General features: G+C 42.7%; 1 protein-coding gene across 5 annotated transcripts; it reads left to right on the top strand.

The window, feature by feature from the left end:
- Nucleotides 1-2030: 2030 nt before the first annotated feature.
- Nucleotides 2031-20623, top strand: LOC142011620 (cytochrome P450 2K6-like). Of its 5 annotated transcripts, none has more exons than XM_074991388.1 (10): nt 2031-2157; nt 3959-4173; nt 13649-13811; nt 14627-14776; nt 15261-15421; nt 16853-17026; nt 17118-17259; nt 18166-18350; nt 19176-19317; nt 20070-20623. In XM_074991388.1, the coding sequence occupies exons 2-10, from the start codon at nt 3988-3990 to the stop codon at nt 20255-20257; spliced, it is 1491 nt and encodes a 496-aa protein (XP_074847489.1). In that variant the 5' UTR covers nt 2031-2157; nt 3959-3987; the 3' UTR covers nt 20258-20623. The 5 variants fall into 5 exon arrangements, with proteins under 5 accessions (XP_074847489.1, XP_074847490.1, XP_074847492.1 ...); XM_074991391.1 differs by lacking the exons at nt 2031-2157; nt 3959-4173 and adding exons at nt 12117-12140; nt 12215-12317; XM_074991389.1 differs by lacking the exons at nt 2031-2157; nt 3959-4173 and adding an exon at nt 11428-12140.
- The last annotated feature ends 897 nt before the right edge of the window (nt 20624-21520 follow it).

The raw sequence follows: 21520 nt of genomic DNA, 5'->3' as shown, positions 1-21520 counted from the left end.
CTGGTTAACAAGGTGAACTCAGTCAGTGAGCAGTTCTCTCTGTCTTGTGCATTTTGCAGCTTGGCATTCCTCCCAACTTTGGTTAAAATTCAAACACTTCTCAGTCCCATTTCCAAAGCTGCAGGGATACACCTAATGAAAACCAACCTATATCTGGTCCTAACTGGCCTGCTTATTAGCATCTTCAGAAGAGAAGCCACAGGCCACATGAACTACAGCAGTGGTGCTGAACCTGTCTCGACCACTTTACCCCTTCCTTCCAAGTGTCTGATTTGTCTTGTGTACCCCCATGTTTCACCTCACTTAAAAACTTACAAGATCAGTAATAAAAACAAAGTGTCAGATTTTACCAAAAATTGCTTATTTTCATTTTCAACATATCATTACAAAATAAATCAATTGGAATATAAATACTGTACTTACATTTCAGTGTAATAGCAGTATAAACTAATCACTGTCTATAAAATTTTACAAACAGCAAGCAGTCCCGTAGCACCTTAGAGAGTATGACATTTTAGTTTGTACTCACTTCACTTGTACTTTTTATGTAGCCTGCTGTAAAACTAGGCAACTCTCTGTAACTCTAAAACTGCTGGAGCTCTGGAAGGCCTCAGTGTACCCTTCCCAAAATTCTGACCCGAGGAGAGTTTCTCAAACTTTTTTTTTTTTTTTTTTTTACGAAGTACCCCTTTTAAAAAAAAATAAGTATCCTCAGACTTCTCTTGCGTACCTGATGGGTATGTGTACCACCACTTGACAAACATGGTCCTAAGGTAATGTGAGGTCTTGTAAACAGTGCCAGTCAACCTGTCCAGATTACTGTAACCTTTGCAGGAGTTATCATTGTTTTGCATGTCACCAAGTTACACCTCACTTAAAAACTACTTACTTACAAAAACATGCAAAAATAAAAATTCAACCATTCTTCCTTGCTTTCCATATTATTTAGTTATTGATGAACCTGGCTTAAATTGTTGTAAAATAGCCATTCATTAAGGTGGCCTGGTTTAACCAAATCTGTGCAGCCTCACTCCTTTAGTGAAACCTGTGCAAGATTGATTGTTAACCTGATTTACACGTTATTATTCCAGTACACAAATTCCTTTCATTATCTGGTTTTGGGGCAAACTATCTAGTTCAGTGGAGATGGGCCCATATACAAAAAAAGAGGATCTGACCCCAAATTTTATCCTTTAGTATCTTCCACTGCTCCACCATAGTTTGCATCTTGGATCCTATTTATTGTTGCAGCCCCATACCCTCTGATCTGCCAAGAAGGTCAGCTTTGCCTTTGTTGCCACTGCAGTGTCACCCACGTGGTTGATTGTACTGTAAGTGTGGTGTTCTGGGCAGCCATGAACGACAGTTATCAACAGTGGCTTCAGTTCAAGCCCTGGGATGTCTCCTTGGAGCTCACAGTTACCTTCGACAAGTTGGAATACTTTTTGCAGCAGCAACTTGTAGTCACCTGGGTGTTGGTGGAGCAGGATGTGGCACTTGCAGAAACCGGAGTAAGAATGTTACATGACCACGACTCCCTCCTCTGGATGGCAAAAGCTGAGTAAGGGTTAACCATCTATTGTTGGTGGGATATATACTGAGGATGGCCCCTCAGGACAGGGTGACCTTCAACTTGCTGCTACATCCAATTATTGTGGCCTTTGCAATAATGGGGATCTGGCTAATACTGTGGGTTACCCGGTGTTGCTACATTCAGCAGCTGGTGCAACATGTACAAGTGCTTAGGGCCTATCATGAAGCTGTGTATGGTCCTCCATTGGCATAGCCCTGTCAGGGAACAAGCAGGGAGTGCTGGACCTGACTGCAAATTACCTTTGAACTTTGTCTCAGTCCTGTGGATCTTACTGGCCACAGCTGGCATGGAGCCTTTCCAGAGCTATAAACAAGTTCAGTGAAGCAGGGAATAACAGTGTTTCCTGCCAGGACCTCCCTGAGGATGTATACGCCCCTGTGGAAAGGGCTAGAAGGAGGAGAGAGATAGTTTTAAATGGCTGGGAAGTGTTGCCTGAGAGAGCAGTCTCACCTGTGGACCCTGGCCTTGTGGGTGCCCAGGGACTCCCCACATTAGATCAGCACCCGTTACGAGCCCTCAAGGACAAAGACAGAGGGCCCAGGACTGTCCACAGCAGAAGGGGTGTAAGTATTGTCTTTTGCTTGCCTGATTGCTAGCTTCCTCAGTATGGGAGATACATATTTAGTAACACTTAAAGGCTGGGAGACTTAATACACTTTGGCAATAAATCCTATAATATCTATGCACCTGATGTGCTCTCAGTGAGTGTGTCCAAGCCCCCTAATTAGCCCACACACTCCCATTGGTTCTTGCTCCATATCCCATCTTGTTGCCTTCTTCCATGCTTCCCAGTTTGTACAGGGATTTTAACCAAAACCCTGTGTATATGATTTTAGACATAGACATGTAAGGAATATCTAGACTAGCATGGACAAGTGATTCAGTAACCTTGAGTTAATTGGCAATCGAATAATTTCAGTTAAAATAGGACCATACATTCTCCACTAAACAAACCCATTCACCTCATTCAGGGATCACACATTTTCATCACCATTTGTTTCTAGTTTCTCACACACAGGATCTTTATCTAAGAGCCACAGTTACATGCTTCGGTTTAGCTTCTATTTATGTAAACCACCATTTTATTGCAAGATAGCTTAATTCACCGTTCTTAGATTTATAGAGTTTCTGGCCAGACATCAACCTCAGATCATCTAATCTGAGCTGTATAGCACAGCCTCTTAAATTTCGTTCATTTGATCTGTATTGAGCACAAAAAGTGTTTGTCTAAAGCACAACTTCCAGAAAGGCATCCCATCACGATCTGCAAATATGAAGAGCTGAAACACTCACCTCTTGCCTGGATGGTTTGTTGCAGTGGTTAATCCCACTCACTGTGAGCAATGTATGCATTAGTTCTTATTTGAATTTATCTGGATCCCACTTCCAGCCATGGCTTCTTGTTGTCCCTTTCTCAGGCAGTTCAACAAAACCTTGAATACCCAGTATTTTCTACCCAGCAAGGTCCTTGTACACTTAATCTGCACCTTGCGATTTTTCTCTTTCATAAATGGATTGAACTCTTTAAGTTGCTCACAATAGATGGTTTTTCCAGCCCTTGAATAATATTAACAGCTCCTCTCTGTACATGCTCCAATTTTACAATAATCTGTTTAAAACATTCTCTGTTCTCTTTTCCCTGCTGCTCCCAACCTTACATTTCAGTCACTTTAGGATTTCTCCAGCTGCTTCAGAGGATAGAGATGCATTGCACAAGAGGGTGAAAGGCATCAAAAGGAAGGGGCAGAGCATGTTAGGGAGAGCATTATTCACCCCCACATGCTTGATATAGGCTGATGCCACAATCATTAATTCACACACACATTTTTAAAACTGAAGTTTCTGGATGGTTGCAAATTGTTTTCCAATAAGCAAATTAAGCAATTTGCTTAGATATTAAGAAGCACACGTGCTTAATTTTTTTTCTTCTAGAGCAAAGGTCATTTGTAAGCCAATCTAAGAGTATGGTCCCAAACTCATGCCGCATATCTTTCCACTCACCATGATCAGTATCATTCATCAAAGGTCATGTGTGGACAATTACTTTGGCCAAGATTGATAGAAAAATGGCAGCCAGTAGAAAGCGAGGTGACGATACAATGAAATCCAGATGTTAAACCGGATGGTCCAGATATTCCATCCACCATACTTTTCAAAGGAAGAAGCTGCCAATAACATTTTCTTAACAAAAGACTTTTCGCTGGCATGAATAGGATTAAGTGAAGCATCATGGGTAAGGGAAATGAAATAATACCTGTATTAGACAGACATCATAACCAAGATGATCACTCTCTTTACAGACATTGCTGATTTATGCTGCATTCCCACAATAATTTCTATGTGTCTTGTAAATTTCCTCCCTAGCTCCATATCTAACACCAAAAAAAAAAAAAATGACTCTGGCAGATCCACTTACCATCCTGCTGCTGTTTGTTGCAATTCTTGTTTCTGTCATGGCTGTGAAAAGGAAACGGAATAACAGAGTCTGCCCAGATTTCCCTCCAGGACCAAGACCTTTACCCATCATTGGAAATCTACACCAGCTGGACCTGAAGAGGCCTTACCGAACTTTGCTTAAGGTAACACTTTCTGATGAGGTGGACAGGGCAGGTTGCTTTTGAGCTCACAGTAGCAAATGACAGATGATAAAAAGGAAGTCTAAGCAAAAGGCAGGAGGCTCCATTTTTGAAGAGGTACGTACTGCAAGGGAACACCCTTAATGAAGACAGACTAGTCAGTGCCAATCAGGGTGGGTGGAGAGGAGGAACAATTTTGCCTCAGCCTCAAACTTAAGGGGGCTTTAAATTTAGACACGTGTTAATTTTCTGACATTTCATATGTTTTGCAACTTGGTTTGATGAACAGCCATCCATTCTTAGTGCATTTACACAGAAAAAGGCCAGAAAAATATTTGTTAAATGAAAAAATAATTCAAATTATGTCTCACTCTGTTATGTTGAGGGGCTTCAAAATTTGGTAGTGGCCGTAGCTTCTCTGGACCTCTGAGATGGCCTGAGGGACAGCACAGCTTCTGAATTAGCTGGTCAGTCATCACATAATCACGGAATCACAGGGCTGGAAGGGACCTCAGGAGGTCATGTAGTCCAGCCCCCTGCTTCAAGCAGGAGGAACCCCAACTAAGTCATCCCATCCAGGACCTTGTCAAGCCAGAACTTAAAAACCTCTAGGAATGGCGAATCCATCACCTTTTTAGGCACTGCATTCCAGTGCTTCTCCACCCTCTTGGTGAAGTAGAAGCAGTACCGCAGAAAGGGACCTAGGGGTTATGGTGAATGAAAGGCTGGATATGAGTAAACAGTGTGCCCTTGTAGCCAAGAATGTTAACAGCATATTAGGATGCATTAGGAGGAGCATGGTGGTGGGCAATCAGTCCTGGCCATGGGCTCCAGCACCCAGCTTCAGGTTCTGACTGCTCAGCAGTTGGACCTGGCCCTATGCTCCAGCTTCTAGACCATGCTGTGCAGGCCTTGCACCCAACTCCAGGTACTGGTCTGTGGTCTGGGTGTGAGGCTCCTTTTGGCTTGATCATGTGGCAGTAGGTGTCAACCCCAAGCACAGCTGTGAGTTCACCACCCACACTCATCTCTCCTGGTCCCCATTTCCTTTCCTGGCTTAATATGGGTAAGTGTAAAGTACTTACCACTTTTCACTGTCAGATTTTTATAATTGAGTCTGCAGAGAAAAACCCTCCCTAAAGAAATTGCTGTCATGTGGATCTTTATGTGTGCATCGTCCTTTGTTTTTTTCCTAATGCTAATTAAGTATTTTAGGATGAAGTGTCAAAGTGCCCACTGCAAGAGTTTTTGGCCATACCCTGAATCCACCAAAAAAAATTGACATAAGAAGTCCTAAAGTTATTTTATTTCTACTACTTGTTCACAAAAATGATGAGGCCATCATAAAGATCTTAAAGGAAAAACAGAACACATTTCTGCTATGGCAAAATGATCAGTCCTCAATCTCCAGACATGATTGTTTCAAAAAATGAGTTCACCTTCAGAACCAGGCGCAAACGACAATTTGCAAAATGCAAGATGAGTGGTGGGAGAGTAAAGCTGATGAAGTCCAATACTATGCTGACACTAAGAACTCCAAGGGCTGCGTCTACACGTGCACGCTACTTCGAAGTAGCGGCAGTAACTTCGAAATAGCGCCCGTCACGTCTACACGTGTTGGGCGCTATTTCGAAGTTGAAATCGACGTTAGGCGGCGAGACGTCGAAGTCGCTATCCCCATGAGCGGATGGGAATAGCGCCCTACTTCGACGTTCAACATCGAAGTAGGGACGTGTAGACGATCCGCGTCCCGCAACATCGAAATAGCGGGGTCCTCCATGGCGGCCATCAGCTGGGGGGTTGAGAGATACTCTCTCTCCAGCCCTTGCGGGGCTCTGTGGTCACCGTGGGCAGCAGCCCTTAGCCCAGGGCTTCTGGCTGCTGCTGCTGCAGCTGGGGGTCCGTGCTGCATATACAGGGTCTGCAACTAGTTGTTGGCTCTGTGTATCTTGCACTGTTTAATGAAAGTGTGTCTGGGAGGGGCCCTTTAAGGGAGCGGCTTGCTGTTGAGTCCGCCCCGTGACCCTGTCTGCAGCTGTGCCTGGCTCCCTTATTTCGATGTGTGCTACTTTGCCGTGTAGACGTTCCCTCGTTGTGCCTATTTCGATGTTGGGCTGAGCAACGTCGAAGTTGAACATCGACGTTGCCAGCCCTGGAGGACGTGTAGACGTTATTCATCGAAATAGCCTATTTCGATGTCGCAACATCGAAATAAGCTATTTCGAAGTTGGGTGCACGTGTAGACGTAGCCAAGATGTTCTTTAGTGCTATCAAAGCGATATATGGACCTTCAAAGTGAAGTACTACACCTCTCCTGTCTGCAGATAGCGTGACCCTTCTGAGGGAGAAGAACAGCATCAACAATAGGTGGAGAGAGCACTTCAGCAACCTTCTCAACAGACCCTCCATTGTCGACCCTGTGGCCCTACACCAGATCCCTAAGAAACCCACAATAGACAGTCTTGACCTGCCCCCTACAATGGATGAGGTCAAAAAGGCAATCAGTTGGACCACCTCTGGCAAAGCCTCTGGTATGGACAGTCTCCCTGCTGAAATTTTCAAAGCAACAGGACCAATGTCACTTGAAGCCTTTCACAACATCTTGATCAGCATCTGGGAAGAAGAAGACATGCCCAAAGACTTTAACGATGCCACAATCATTTCACTCTTCAAGAACAAGGGCAAAAAAGCTGACTGTGGAAATTACTGAGGCATCTCCCTTCTCTGTACTGTTGGGAAGATCTTGGCTCAAGTCATCCTCAGTCGTCTGATCTCCAGCATCTTAGAGGAGAATCTACAAGAGGCACAGTGTGGTTTTCACCCAGGCTGCAGCACCATTGACATGATCTTTGTTGTTCGTCAGGTCCAGGAAAAGTGCATAAAGCAGAACTTGGATCTGTATGCTGTCTTTATAGACCTGACCAAGGCATTTAACACCATCAACAGAGAAGCCCTGTGGATTATCCTGTCAAAACTTGGCTGCCCGAGAAGATTCATTAACCTCATATGCCTGTTCCATGATGACATGACTGATTTTGTTCTTTCAAATGGCGAGTCCTTAGATCCATTTGAGAGATCCAATGGTGCGGAGCAAAGGTGTGTGCTGGCCCCAGTGTTATTCAGCCTCTTTTTCAAATGTATCCTCAGCCATGCAGTTAGGGACCTGGACCATGGAGTCTACATAACATATAGACTTGATGGGTCACTTTTCGACCTTCGTCATCTGAATGCTAAAACCAAGACTCTTGAGAGGCTCATCCTTGAAGCTCTTTTTGCTGACGACTGTGCAGTTGTGGCACACAAGGAATCTGATCTCCAGCTCATCTTCAACAAGTTTGCTGATGCCACTCGCCTCTTTGGTTTGACCATCAGCCTAGGAAAGACCAAGGAACTGTTTCAACGTGCTCCAGGATCTGCTGTTCTCCCCGCTTCAATCTTTATTGAAGAAACAGAGTTAAAAACAGGAGAGGAGTTCAAGTACCTTGGCAGTGTGATAGCCAATGATGGCTCCCTTGACAAAGAAATCAATGCCAGAATCTGCCAGGCCAGCCGGGCCCTAGGACATCTGAGAGCACAAGTGTTGAATCAGCACAATATCCGACAGTCCACTAAACTGAAAGTGTACAAGGCTGTAGTCCTGACCAGTCTCCTGTCTGGCTGTGAAACCTGGACCTTGTGCAGAAAACATATAAAACTGCTTGAGCGCTTCCACACATGCAGCCTAAGGTCAACACTGCACATTCAATGGCAGGATAGAGTTACGAACCTGGAAGTCCTGGACAGAGCAGGAACCACGTGCATTGAAGCCATGATTCTGAAAGCCCAGCTTCACTGGACAGGGCACATCATGCAAATGTAGGAGTCAAGAATCCCTAAGCAACTCTTCGGTGAACTCTCTCAGGGCAAAAGGAGTCAAGTTAAGCCTCACAAGAGGTATAAAGACTGCATGAAGGCCAACATTGCTCATGCTGGTTTAAAAACAGATCAGCTAGAGCAGCATGCAAAAGACTGAACAGGCTGGCGTGCTCTTGTACAACACATGTATGACAACTTTGAAGAGCAGCAACGTGTACGACTCATTGTTGCTCGTGAGAGAAAGAAAGCAACAGCAGCAGCCACACCAACAGAGCCAGGACAGTTCCCTTTCTCCCACTGTGAACAGCCATGCCGTTCAAAGCTTGGACTCCTCAGTCACCTGCGAATCCACAACAGATGAACCTTAGCAAACTCAAGACATCATCATCGGACACAATGGACAACCTACACTTGTTCACAAATTAGTTCCCAGAACTTCTTTTGCTGGCTCAGAATTCCCTCCGATTTCGTTATGTTTCAGGTGCCCAGAACTTTCCATGACATGTCATTTTATAGGTAGCACATTTAAAACAAACAAAAGGAAATATTTTTTCACACAATGCACAGTCAGCCTGAGTTTCAGGGCTGATCTCCACTCTGACGCTTCAAGTGAAGAAGGTGGGGGCCTGCAAGAAACTTAAAAACTACCTTGCCTCTATCAACATAATCATCATCAACAACAACCATGGGCTCAGCGCCCATTGGTGTCTGATGCCTCTATCACTATTTCCTTCCACCTTTCCCTGTCCAGTGCAGAGTGTCTTAGTTTCTGTAGACTAGTTCCACACGAAACTACTATATCATCTACCCATTCTCTGTGGGGTCTGCCTCTCCTATTCAAAACATCCATTATGCTGAATACCAGGATCTTGATTTTTTATTCATCATTCATTCTTCAAATATGCCTGAATAGCTGTAACTTCCATTGTATAACCTTCTGCAATAGGTTCTCTTTCAGCTATATCTTCCTGTATAATTCCTCAGTAGTAACCTTCTGCATCCATTCTATTCTTGGGATAGTTCCATAACAATGCCTCTCGAATGCCAATATCCTTCACTTCAAAACTTTCATTATCACTCATGTCTCACAGCATTCAACATGCTGATGAATACATGCATTTCCAAGATGCTCAGCTTCGTTCCTAAGCTAATTGCTTTGCTTTTCCAGATCTTATCCATCACCTTCAAACTCATTCTTGTTGTTACTATTCTAGTTGCTACTATGTAGATCATACATTATGTTGCTCCCAAGATATGTGAACTTGTATACTTTCTCTAGTTCAGTCCCATTTACTCTGATCTTCCTTCCTTTATCCTTATCTCCAAATACCACGGGTTTTTTATCCATGTTTACAATCAGTCCGTTCCACTTCCTTTCCTCCTATAGCACCTGCACCATTTTTGCTAGCTTCTCCTCATATTCCTCAATGATAACTATATCATCCATGAACCTCAAATTGTTTATTTTTTCCCGTGCACATATAGCCCATCTACCTCTTCCTTGATCTTGTCCATCACTCTTTCTAGATGTATGATGAAGATATTCCACGATATCCAATCTTCTTATCTCATAGCTCTACTTATTCTAAACCAGCTTCCCAACTCCCCTCATGTTCTCACCACTACCGCCACATTGCCACTGATATCCTTCAACAACCATATCAGTCTGCTATCCACTCTGTACAACTCCAACACCACCTAAGTCACTTTATGATCTATACTGTCAAATGCCTTCCGAAAATGGGTGAAGCAAGTGTGTATGTTCTTGTACTTTTGTTGAGCTTTCTCTGCAATCTTAGTGCCAACATCTGCTGTACAGTACTTCTATCTTTCCTGAACCCTGCTTGCTCATCCTCTAGATGTTCCTCTGTCTCTGATCTCACTGTCTCTGTCAGTATCATCTTCAGCACCATGCCTAGAAGACTCATTAGGGCAATTGTTCTGTAGTTCTTGCACTCCAATGTACTTCCTTTCTTGTGTATTGTCACTAGCAGAGATCTTATCCATTCCTGGCTTCTGCTTAAACGCTTCCTAAGGTCTGAAATTCCATAACCCAGGGAAGCAGCTGACAACACCCAAAGGAGAGTCTTTAACCCAGAAAGATATACTATGGGGTAACCCTGAGTTCTTAATCCTCCCTTAGGAGCAAGCTTGAAAACAAATAGGAAGAAATTAAGTTCCATCTGATAGATGACCTTTCAGTCTTAGGCCTCTATATACACAGGCCCTTCTCTAGGGCATGGGTATCAAATTATTGCCTTAAAAAGGTGATTTATTAACAAAATGTACAGTATACAAATAAAGTGATAAAGCACACTTATTGGCTAGGTGTCACAGAGCAACTTAAAAAGAAGAGCGAGGCAGAGAATTATGAGGGGGTGTATCAGCCAGCCTGAGATGTCCTTCACCCAGTGCAAATAAACAATAACCTGATCTCATCTGACTAAACATTTCCTTTCTATCTACATATCTGTATACCCAGGTCTCCTTGTGGCCTGGATATTTAATCTCTCTTGTCTAGCCAGACAGAAAAAAAGATTCCCTCAGCAGGTAACCGCTTCAATTCAAAACATCCTTCTCTCTTCCCTTTGGCTCACCAACTGGTTGCCAACACAAAACCCACTATCTATGAATTTAAACTTTTGAAAGGTATTCTTTCATGACTCTGTGGAACTACTTGCCAGAGGATGTTGTGAAGACTGGGATTTTGACAGGCATCAAAAAGATTTAATTAAATTCACGGTCCATCAAAAACTAGTAGCCAGGAGGGGAAGGAATGGCGTCCCTACCCTCTCTTTGTCAGAAACTGGAAATAGGTAACCAGGGAGGGATAACTGGATCATTACCTGTTGTGTACATTCTCTCTGGGGCACCTGGCATTGGCCTCTGTAGGAGGACAGGACACTGGGAGAGTTGGACTTTTGGTCTCTTCTTATGTACCTTCTGCACTTTCTGTCTCAGGCTGCTCCCCATCTGGCACAGGTTTCCTACTGGACTTGGTGCTTACTGCTGTGAAACTAAAAAGTGGCAAAATCACTGTCTGTTCCTGCACTAGCCCCCTCCTTTCAGAGGGGGCATGGTAATGGGGTAGTTCAGAAGATGCTAATTAGGTGCTGACATGTTTACAGTGCCTTATTAGCATAAAACTGCCATGTGCAATTGGAAAGTGCAGCTTTCAGAATGCACACTGCCAGTATAAATGAGGGACCTTTTGAAAGGCCCACATTTACACAGGTGATGTGCATTCCAAAAGCAGCATTTTTTAATCATGTGCAGCTGCCATTATGCTAATGAGGAGTTGTATATTTATGTCAGCGCCTCATTAGCATGTTCCAAACTGCCTCATTAACATGACCCCTCCAAAAGTGGAGGGCTAGTGTAGGCACAGCCACAGTGAATAATAACTCTTCTCCAGCAGTGGATTTACATCACCTTAATACAGAAAGGCAGATGTGCCCAATACAGCAACTGATTATTTTTTTTAACCGCTGACATTCCAGCCTCCTTCAACGCTTCATCATAATTGTCAATCACTCTGAAAACTCCAGAAGTGCAGGGGGAGGGGAAAGTATGCTGTCAGATAGAGCCAGGTTCAGGGAAGATCAACAGAAGTGAATAGAGGTATGAACAAAGAAATCAGAAAAGGAGAGACCAAAGAAGGCTGGTCTGTTTCACAAGGGATGGTTAAAAGGTGACTCAATAGTGTATAAGCACCTGCCCAAAGTGAAGGTAGCTGACAAAAGGGGTTCCTTTAAGGTAGTCAACAAAGACATAATGAGATCCAGTAGCTGGAGGATAAAAAGTATAACTGGATTCTAAAGAGAATTAGATAAGTTCATGGAAAACAGGTCTATTAACAGTTATTAGGCAAGATCATGCAGAATACAACCTCCTCATTTGCATGTCCCAGAAGCTGAGAATGGGCAAGGATCACTACAAATAGGCCTGGTGTTTTTGTTCTCTTTGGGCACTTTTTCAACACAGGGAGGAGTGACTCTGCCATGTTCAATCTTCTGGAGTTTGATTTAGCCCATCTGGCAGGGACATGCACAGTCAAAGTCAGAGGGATCCCATCAGCCACACTCAGTAGAGACCATGGAAAATCTCAAATTAAGGTACGTCAACTCTAGGTGCATAATTAATGAAGCTGGAGTTGTGCCTTTTAACTTGACCTTCCCCTTTCCTGTAGACCTCGCCTCTAAAGAATCTGGCATCGGCCACTGTCACAAGACAGGACCATTGGTCTGACCTACTATGGTCAGTCTTCTAAGACAGCCACAGTCCTCCAGATGGTATGAGACATTCACATCTCAACCCATTACCTCTTGTATCCCATTTCCCCTCCTTCATCTCCTCATTTCTTTTTGGGCCTTAATCCTACATCAGGATCTGCTATCACAGATCCCTTGGCCAATTCTGAGCTGCAGATACACGGATTTTATGCTCCCTGGAGAAAGACCCATCATTAAGTTCTCTGTACAACATCTTGTACAATGGAGTCCTAGTCCCTGACTAGGGCACCTACATGCTATGTTAACACGGATGAATAATAATAAAATAATAAGAAAAATGAGAGCCTATGCAAACAACATAGGCAGCTATCGAAGCAAAAGTAGAGCCATACATTCAGAGCTATACATGGAAACATTTTTATTTGACTGCAAAGCACTGAGAATATTTTGGTGTCATACAAAATATCCACAATAATAAGCACATCTAGAGTAAAACCACTGATGCACTGTAAATTTATTTTCTGGCCAAAGACCCTGGTATTTGGCATTATGAAAGAACTATACTTGGTAAAGTTGGGCACAAAAATTACTTATTTTCCTGTTAATTGTTTTGTTTTTATGAAATCCTAATCTATGTCAATAAATATCATTTTTGTCAAAGAATTGTGTTTCAAAAGGAAACATATTCCTGTCCAACTCTAAAGTTTGGTACTTTCTGTTGTTATTATGTAGCCCATTACATTGCCTGTAACTGCTGTGAACAGGTAAAATATGATATGGATCATATTGTACTTAATTCCCTCCTGAGGGCAATTTGTAAGTAGCTAATTAGTATGATATTAGTGCAGCCTGTTTTTTATAGGCTTACAAAGCTAATGAATTTACAAAGTAAATTTGTCATACATGTTAGTGCAAACAGTGGGCCCACGTATGCCAGTAGCCTGGGATTTGGGAGACTTGGCTTCATTTCCCACTCTGCCTAAGACTTTCTCTGTGACTTTGGTCCAGTCTTACCATTCCTCGGTTCCCTGCCTGTACAATGCACTGAAAGCCACTTGCCTACCTCCCTTAAAATTTTCTTTCACTGGACATTAGACACGCTCTGTGCAGCCAGCATTCTTAAGCTCTATCCCCATATTGTAAAGAAACTTAGAACCTTCAACAGTATCTTTTCCAAATAAAATAAACAGCAGCAGCAGAGCACTAATGTGTATAACTCTCTTTTGTCTAACTGCTGAACTTGGTGTTTGTTCATTCAGCTATATGTGCAGGCAGGAAAAAAGGAATAACTCCAGCTTGTGTGCTTTAAACTCAATCTGAAACCTTCCAGTTGGTTTAAAAGTAAGAAGGGAAACATATAATGCTTTTTTTTAACTCTCCCTGTATTTAAGCTGTCTGATGAATACGGCCCAGTCTTCAGCATTTGGATGGGACCCACACAAATGATGGTGCTCTCAGGATATAAGATGATAAAGGAGGCTCTTGTGAACCACGCAGATGCATTTGCAGAAAGAGCCAGAGTCCCGATATTTGAAAAGGTCATAAAAGGACGTGGTGAGATTTCTTTTCTCTCTCACCTAACAAGAAGCATTTGAAATATTCTTCTTTCAGGGTATGTCAACCTGGCAGCCTTATTCCAAAACAAAATAATGCTGATACCCGCAAAAATACATTTTGAAATAGCATCATCTACTTCTAAACACATTGCCTGCACACATAGAGCCTATTTCGACATACAGCCACTGGATGCATTGTGGCTTTTCGAAATAGCTACTATTGCCTGTCTTAACCACATCTATTTAGAAATAGCTATATCAAAATAGGCACTATTCCTAGTAAAATGAGGTTTAGCAATTTCAAAATAAGTCAACTGATAGTTTGTGTAGCTGCTAGCATAGTTATTACATGATAACTGCTGTTATTTTGAAATAACTTCGCTGTATAGGACTGCTGTCAGGGATCACTCCTTTATTGTGTATCTCTATCCTTAGAGTCACTGCAGCAGGTGGACAGGCCCCTGATTCTCCCAGGTGAATGCCCTGACCTACAGGCTAACAGACATTCATTTTCTTTTTTTCTGGACCAAAGACCCTTATCCAAAGTGGAAGAGTGTCAGAAGGAAATATTCAAAGTACTGTGCCTCAGAACAGACCATCCCTCAGTGCTTTCAGCACTCTCCAGAGAGGTGGCAGATGCCTCTCCCAATATTTTGTTTCTTCTTTACCTGAGGTGGGAATTGGTTAAATAACAGCACAGAACAATGAGAGCCAGAATTGGTGGCTGCAAACAGACTTTATGGGATGATGGGAAAGTTGGCCACACCCAGCATTAAGTGGTCATCCAGCTAACTAAAATCTTTTGCATGTCAGGTGTTGTTTTTGCTCATGGTGAAAACTGGAAAGTGATGAGAAGATTTACTCTCACGACCCTCCGGGATTTTGGTATGGGCAGGAGGAAAATTGAAGACAAGATCCTGGAAGAATGCGCTTATCTGATAAAGGATTTTGAAGCCCAGAAAGGTGAGGATGTGTTGAGCTTAGTTGTGTGACACTGGGAGTCATCTGAAGTCCTTCAACACATTTGGGCATGTAAAGCCCCTTCCTCCCACCCTCATTGAGTTATCCCATTCAGAAACTAACCCAGCCATGACTCTTTTGCCTTTGATTTCAATTAATCAGGATTATAGAAAGGACTTTAACCCACTTGGAGTCATTGATGGCTACATAAGGAGGGAGAGGTGAAAGTGTTGAAGGGATTAGCCTAATAATAAGTTCCAGTTCCTCATTCAGGCAAATCTCAGACTCACTCATAGGGAAGTTTGACCTAAAGATCTGATGTAACAGGAGCTCTCCTCCTCCAGAAATACATCTGCTTAAAGAAGCCAGAGTTTCTTCCTTGTAGTGCCCCAAGGGATGCAAGCAATTCCAAAAGGGACCGGGGAGAGTTCTTGTTTCAATGGCTTCCACTATGAAATGATGATTGTTGCCACACAATGTTTTTCAGGAAACCCCTTTGACACAGTTAAGATGATGAACGTTGCTGTTTCCAATGTTATTGTGTCAGTAATATTCGGACACCGTTTTGATTATGAGGATCCAAAGTTTCTGAGGCTTATCCGTTTGATTAGTGAAAATGTCCGGCTTTCTGGGAGTCCTTCAGTTATGGTAATATTAATTAATCTGGTTTATTCTGTGTGCATTTGGAGATTTCAGAGTATTTCCTAGCAAGGGATCCTAATCCCAAATTAGCCAGCAGCATGGTGGTTAGAGAGCTCAATTATGGTGTAGGAGAATCAAGCAAAAGAGCCATAAAACCTGAGCCTGGGTTTCACATCTCCCCCATGAGTGCCTGAAATATGGGGCTATTGGCTATCTCAGGAAATTGTTTGTTCCTCCCCATCCTTTTCAGGTTTGACTAAAAATTCCATCCTACAGCTGCAAAACTTTTCCTGTTGAAAATGGCATCAAAATAATGTGCTTCTTTTGAAAAGTTCTAGGTTCTTTGAATTGGGATTTTCTGGCTAAACCATTTGATCTAAAACTTCCTGAGTAACTGCAATATCTCTAAAAAGAAGCAGCACCAGATGCTCATGGGGGAAAAGAAAGAAACCCTTCTGACAGGCAACTTGCATACATTAAATAAATTCTCCGTGGAAAATCCTGCCTGGATTCCTCACCACCATCAACTGGCTGGCTTCTGACCAAAGCATGAGAGTTATAACCTTTCCAGGGGCTTGTCTACACTACCACCTTCCTTTGAAGGAAGGATGGTAATTAGGGTGTTGGGAGTTTACTAATAAAGTGCTGCCATGCATAGGCAACACTTCATTAAGCAAATCCCCCCCGCAGCAACTCCAAAATTTTAAACTTTGAAGCACCGGCACGTGTCTAGCTGCGGCTCAGACGCCGGTACTTCGAAGTGCCAGGGCATCTTCCAAGTCCCCTTACTCCTCAAAGTTTTGAGGAGTAAGGGGACTTGAAGACGCCCCAGCACTTTGAATTACTGGTGGGTGAGCCACGGCTAGATGCATGTCAGTACTTCGAAATTTAAAACTTCAGAGTTGACACGCTGGAGGGGGGCACGGGCGGATGGGAATTTGCTTAATGAAGTGCTGCCTATGTATGGCAGCACTTCATTAGTAAACTCCCAACACCCTAATTACCATCCTTCCTTTGAAGGAAGGTGGTAGTGTAGACACAGCCTAAAACAAACATTTGAAACAAGTTTTAAAAAGCTTTCAGCCTGCGATCAGCACGCGTGGAGCACGAGTGGATACAACAGCAGAGAGTGTTTGGGTAAAAAGGTCATAGGCAAATCCCAGGACTCAAGCAATCTTGACCACAAGAATGTAAAATTATAGTTATTGCTCCACATGTACTCTAACCAAATAAAGAAGATTAGGTCAAAGAGTATTTTCATTGATCTCAATGGGAGTTCTGCATGTGACAGGCTTATGGACTCAGGCCTTATTAATTGCAAGGTTATCTCATCTCAATGCACATTACTAAAAAACCACATGTTGCTCATGAATGAATTGTTAACCATTATAATCTGCATTTCCTTTTTGCTAACTGTGCTATATTCCCTTCCTTTAGTTGTACAATATATTTCCAGCCTTGGAGTTCCTCCCAGGAAGTCACAAGACTGTCTTTAAAAATGTAGAAGAACTGTACTCCTTCGTTCAGCAGACATTCATCGAACGCCTGAAGCAATTAGATCCCAATGACAAAAGGAGTTTCATTGATGCCTTTCTTGTCAAGCAGCAGGAGGTTCCAATGGGGTTGTAGAGGGGTGGTTAATGCAGATTTTCCCTGATTGCCAATATTCTTTAAATTTTAACTGAGACTTTTGTACTTGCAGGAAAAATCTAATCCCAATTCCCATTTCACAAATGAGAATTTGCGAAGTCTGCTGACTAATTTGTTCATAGCTGGAACAGAAACAACTTCCACCACACTCCGCTGGGGCCTTCTGCTTATGATGAAATACCCAGCCATTCAGAGTAAGTCTTCTGAGCCCTTCTGATTATTTATAATGTGTTTTGCTCTGCTCTGCGTGTACTGAGTGTGCTTTTGTGCAAACTGTGTCCACACACATATGTACAGCACAGTCCTCACCCAAGTTCAAATGAAAAAGCTCTGGAATGATGTCATCCTTCGCAGTAGGGAGAAGAAAGACTTGGCTGTCATGAAAGCAGAGGGAATACTTTATTCAGGCTGCAGGACTCGGAGAGGATCCTGAACTTTTCCCTGGTCATGTAGTTCTCTGACTAAATAACACTCTGCTGCCTAATGTACCCACACGCTTGACTTAAACCCTTTTATTCTGAGTGGAGCATAGGTCATCTACAAGTCACTTCACTCTGTAGCAGGACTCCAGGAGCATTCCAGCATCACTTCAATCTCAGTAGATCTTCTCCACTTTGTCCAACATCTTTCTCTTTTGCGTATTGTTTGTGTGTTCCATGGGAGAGCTTGACGGACTATGCTGGATATGGTTTTGATTGAGTGTGGCCTAGCCATCCCTGGTTTCTTCTCTTCATTTGAACATCAAATGAGTCTTGTCCTGCTGTATTCCAAAGCTCCTCCTTTTTGACAAAGACTTGCCATTTGACGCAAAGGATGTACTTCAGACAATTGTTTATGAATGTTACTACTATCACACCTAGAAAAGGTGCACTTACCTCTGCTCCAAAATTACCCATTGAGGCTTGTTCCACTTCAGCCTTGGTAACAAAGGAGGTCAGCAGCAGCATTTTACAAATAGGATGTTTGTGTCCTAAAGGGTGTTGATTATGGCGTGTATCAGGCAACTGTTGTACATTTCCTTCTCTCTGTCTAGTTTCTCAAAGAGGTTCCCACCATCACAGTATCTGAGCACCACCTTTCCCTGTCTTTCAATTGTTCAGGAAAAGTTCATGAAGAAATTGAAAGAGTTATAGGATCTGCCCCACTTCATTATGAACATCGGAAACAAATGCCATACACAGATGCAGTCATCCATGAGATTCAGAGGTTTGCTAATATATTGCCAATGAACCTGCCTCATGAGACAACGGAGGATGTTAGACTTAATGGCTATTTTATTCCAAAAGTAAGTAAAAGCAGGAAGCCTGCCAGACCACTTCTGTCAGTCTTCTTCATTTTACCTGGACAATTCCTATCTGCAGACTAATCAAATCTTAAACTTTTTTGCTGGTGAGCTCAGCGAAGACAAACTGCAAAGTAATACACAGACATCTTCAATGCTCTGGTTTAAACCACTGACTTGTTCATGGGAAAGAGGGCAGGATGAGTCTGTCCAGAGGGTTTACTAATTTTCAAGACATAAAAGGTTAATGAAGCAGGACAAGACGTGGAACAAGCCCATGCTCTGAGCACTTGAAATAGATACAAGTGCAGAAAACTCTTTCTGGGGCAGATCCTCAGCTGCTGCACATTGGCATATCTCCACTGAAGGGAGCACAGCTACGCACATCTACTCCAGCTGATGACCTGGCCCATTATCTTTCTGAGTGAAACTCATTGTCTATAGTCAATCTGACATTTTTAGAAGAGCTGGTAGAAAAATGACAATTGTTCTTTTCTGTTACTCGGTTTTTTTAAGCTTTTTTTTAAATTGAAGGTTCTAGGGTTTTTCAATTTCATAGAAATTACCAAGGAAAAAACCGAAAAGATGTTTCTGAACTTACAACACATTTTTGGTGAAATTTTTCCGTTTTAAAACAGTTTTTAGTAAACAAATTTGATTATTCCTGAAAAAAAATTAGTTTGGGAACAATGTTGCCAAAAATGGAATTTTGCCACTTTATTTTGTTCTGTTTTTTTGTTACCTACAACACACCTTTATTTTTGGTGGAAATCACATTTCAATGGAAAAGTTCTAACAGTTCTAATGTTTAGTTTGTGATCTTTTTAGGGTACTTATATCATCCCCCTATTGGCTTCTGTGTTGCATGACAAGACTCAGTGGGAGAAGCCTGGAGAATTCTATCCTCAGCATTTTCTCAGCTCAGATGGAAAGTTTGTGAAGAATGAGGCATTCATGCCCTTTTCAGCAGGTATCTTCTCTTCAAGCATAGCAGTTTAACCTTTGTCCTTTCTCTCCCCCACTTCTAAATTATCATGCTGGGGCTCTGTCGGCCCCTGTGTTCAAGGGAGGCAAAACTCTCATTTCTGCTCTGCCCTTAGCTAGAGCAACACTATCCTGTGAGCTGAGTTTATTACTACTGTTGTACTTCTAAGCCCTGCTGAGTAAGGCTATGTCTACACTACTGTGGGAGAACTACCCACTCAGGGTCAATATTCTGGGGTTAGATTTTACACATCTGGTTTGGAGTATCAGAGGGGTAGGTGTGTTAGTCTGGATCTGCAAAAGAAACAAGGGGTCCTGTGGCACCTTATAAACTAACAGAAATGTATGACCACAAGCTTTCGTGGGCAAAGACGAAATGTGCTTTTGCACATCTGAGGTTTGGATACACAAAATCAAACCCTGTACTACTTTCAAGACACAAGCAGTAAGGAAGGTTGACAGGAGAAACTCCACCATTGACCTTCCCCAGTATGGACAGCCAATTTAGTCGAGTGCAGGTACATTGCCTGGTACATTTGGTGTACCCATCTCATGCCATGTTTTCACTTCTGTGAAATGGAGCAATGACATTTGCTTTTTAAGATTGGTGTTGTGAAGATGCATTTGCTCATAGTGGCTAAGTTCTTATCTACAACACTTTCCTGGAGTTAAAAATCCAATCTGTTGTGTTGCTGATATTTTTTTAAAACCTCCCATCCTTGTTGAATTTCATTACAGGTCGGAGGATCTGTGCAGGTGAGACTCTCGCCAAAATGGAACTCTTCCTCTTCTTCACAAGCCTCCTGCAGAGGTTCACTTTCCATCCTCCTCCTGGAGTTACCAGCTCAGATCTGGACCTCACCCCTGCAGTTGGGCTAACCACAGCCCCAATGCCCCATACCGTCTGTGCTGTACCACGCAAGTAAACCACAGCTTCTGGGGAAAGCCACACAAGCCACCTCATTCTTTCCTCATGCTTATCCTTACACAGTCAGCTACAGGTGACCTATCTTTATTTTCAGTGTCTATGCATATATTAACTGCACTTTACCCTATGCATTGGACACCCCTGCAACCTTCCAATTCCTATAAAAAACAATAAAGAAAAACCTCTTTCAATGTTGCAATAACCCCATTTCCAACTCCAACCTCATGGATATTTTGGGTGCATGTTGGTAAGATGGTGCTTGCTGCTGTTCAGTACAAGGGACTGGACTTGACCTCTTGAGGTTCCCTCCAATTCTATGATTTGATGATTCCTTCAAACCAGTAAACATCTTTGTCCAGAACTATATTTATTGTTCAGCCATTTTTCATCCTCCCTCCTGAATGTAACCTCTGGGCCCAAGACAAACCTGATTACAAGAGGAGCCCCTCCAAAGATGAAACAGATGATTCCAATACAAAAGGTAGCAGGAAGCTATAGTGGTGCCTATCTTGGGCATAGCTACACTAGAGGCTTTTGTTGACAAAACAGCCATTTTGTGAACAAAACCTTGAGAACATGCATATTCCCAAGGGCATTCTGTTGACAGTAAGTGCACAGAGCATAGCACTTTTCTCAACATCTGCACCCCGCCTACCACAAGGAAGAATGCTTCTCTTGACAGAGATCTGCCGACAAAAAGCCGGTCTGGATGTTCCGGGGGGCATTCTGTCGACAGAAAGAGCTTCCAGGACATTGGGCAACCTTGTCTGCTGTGATGCCACTTGACATCTTTGCAAATAGAGTGGCCAGGCACTGTGTCCACTCTCTGCTGACAAATTGCTCAAATCTAGACACAACCTTGCTGTCTGCTTGGAAGCTAGCAGATTGATGGAAGGAGCATGGTGGGCTTCTGGAGAGCTTTTGCCAGATAAATTCTGTGAGTGGTTATTAGAGATGGGTAGTAGAGATGAAAAGCTTTTTTTTAAAACATGAAAAATTGTGGGGAGTTTTTTGTTTTGTTTTGTTTTTATTTTGAGGGGGTTTTTTTCTTTCTTTTTTGTTTGTTTGTTTTAACAGACTGTTGCCAATCTTCAGTTTAGAACAAGATCACTGGGGATTGTGTGAGGTTTTAAAGGGGTCTGGATGAAGGGGAAAAAGGAGGCAGCTTAGTCTCATGTGTCCCCTCATGGCTAGACTTTCCTTTGGGAGAGAGTAAACAGCTATGTGCTACCGTAAGATCTTATAAGCAAGTTTTACATTC

Source organism: Carettochelys insculpta, chromosome 3, assembly GCF_033958435.1.
Source record: "Carettochelys insculpta isolate YL-2023 chromosome 3, ASM3395843v1, whole genome shotgun sequence".
NCBI lineage: Eukaryota > Metazoa > Chordata > Testudines > Carettochelyidae > Carettochelys > Carettochelys insculpta.
This window is presented reverse-complemented; position numbering and strand designations above follow the sequence as displayed.

What these genes read in the sequence shown, in the direction of transcription:
- LOC142011620 (XM_074991388.1), top strand. Translation starts at nt 3,988, where the DNA reads ATGACTCTGGCAGATCCACTTACCATCCTGCTGCTGTTTGTTGCAATT. An exon ending in GAAATACCCAGCCATTCAGA is followed by an intron (nt 17,260 to 18,165) that starts GTAAGTCTTCTG and finishes TCAATTGTTCAG; the next exon opens with GAAAAGTTCATGAAGAAATT. An exon ending in ATTCATGCCCTTTTCAGCAG is followed by an intron (nt 19,318 to 20,069) that starts GTATCTTCTCTT and finishes ATTTCATTACAG; the next exon opens with GTCGGAGGATCTGTGCAGGT.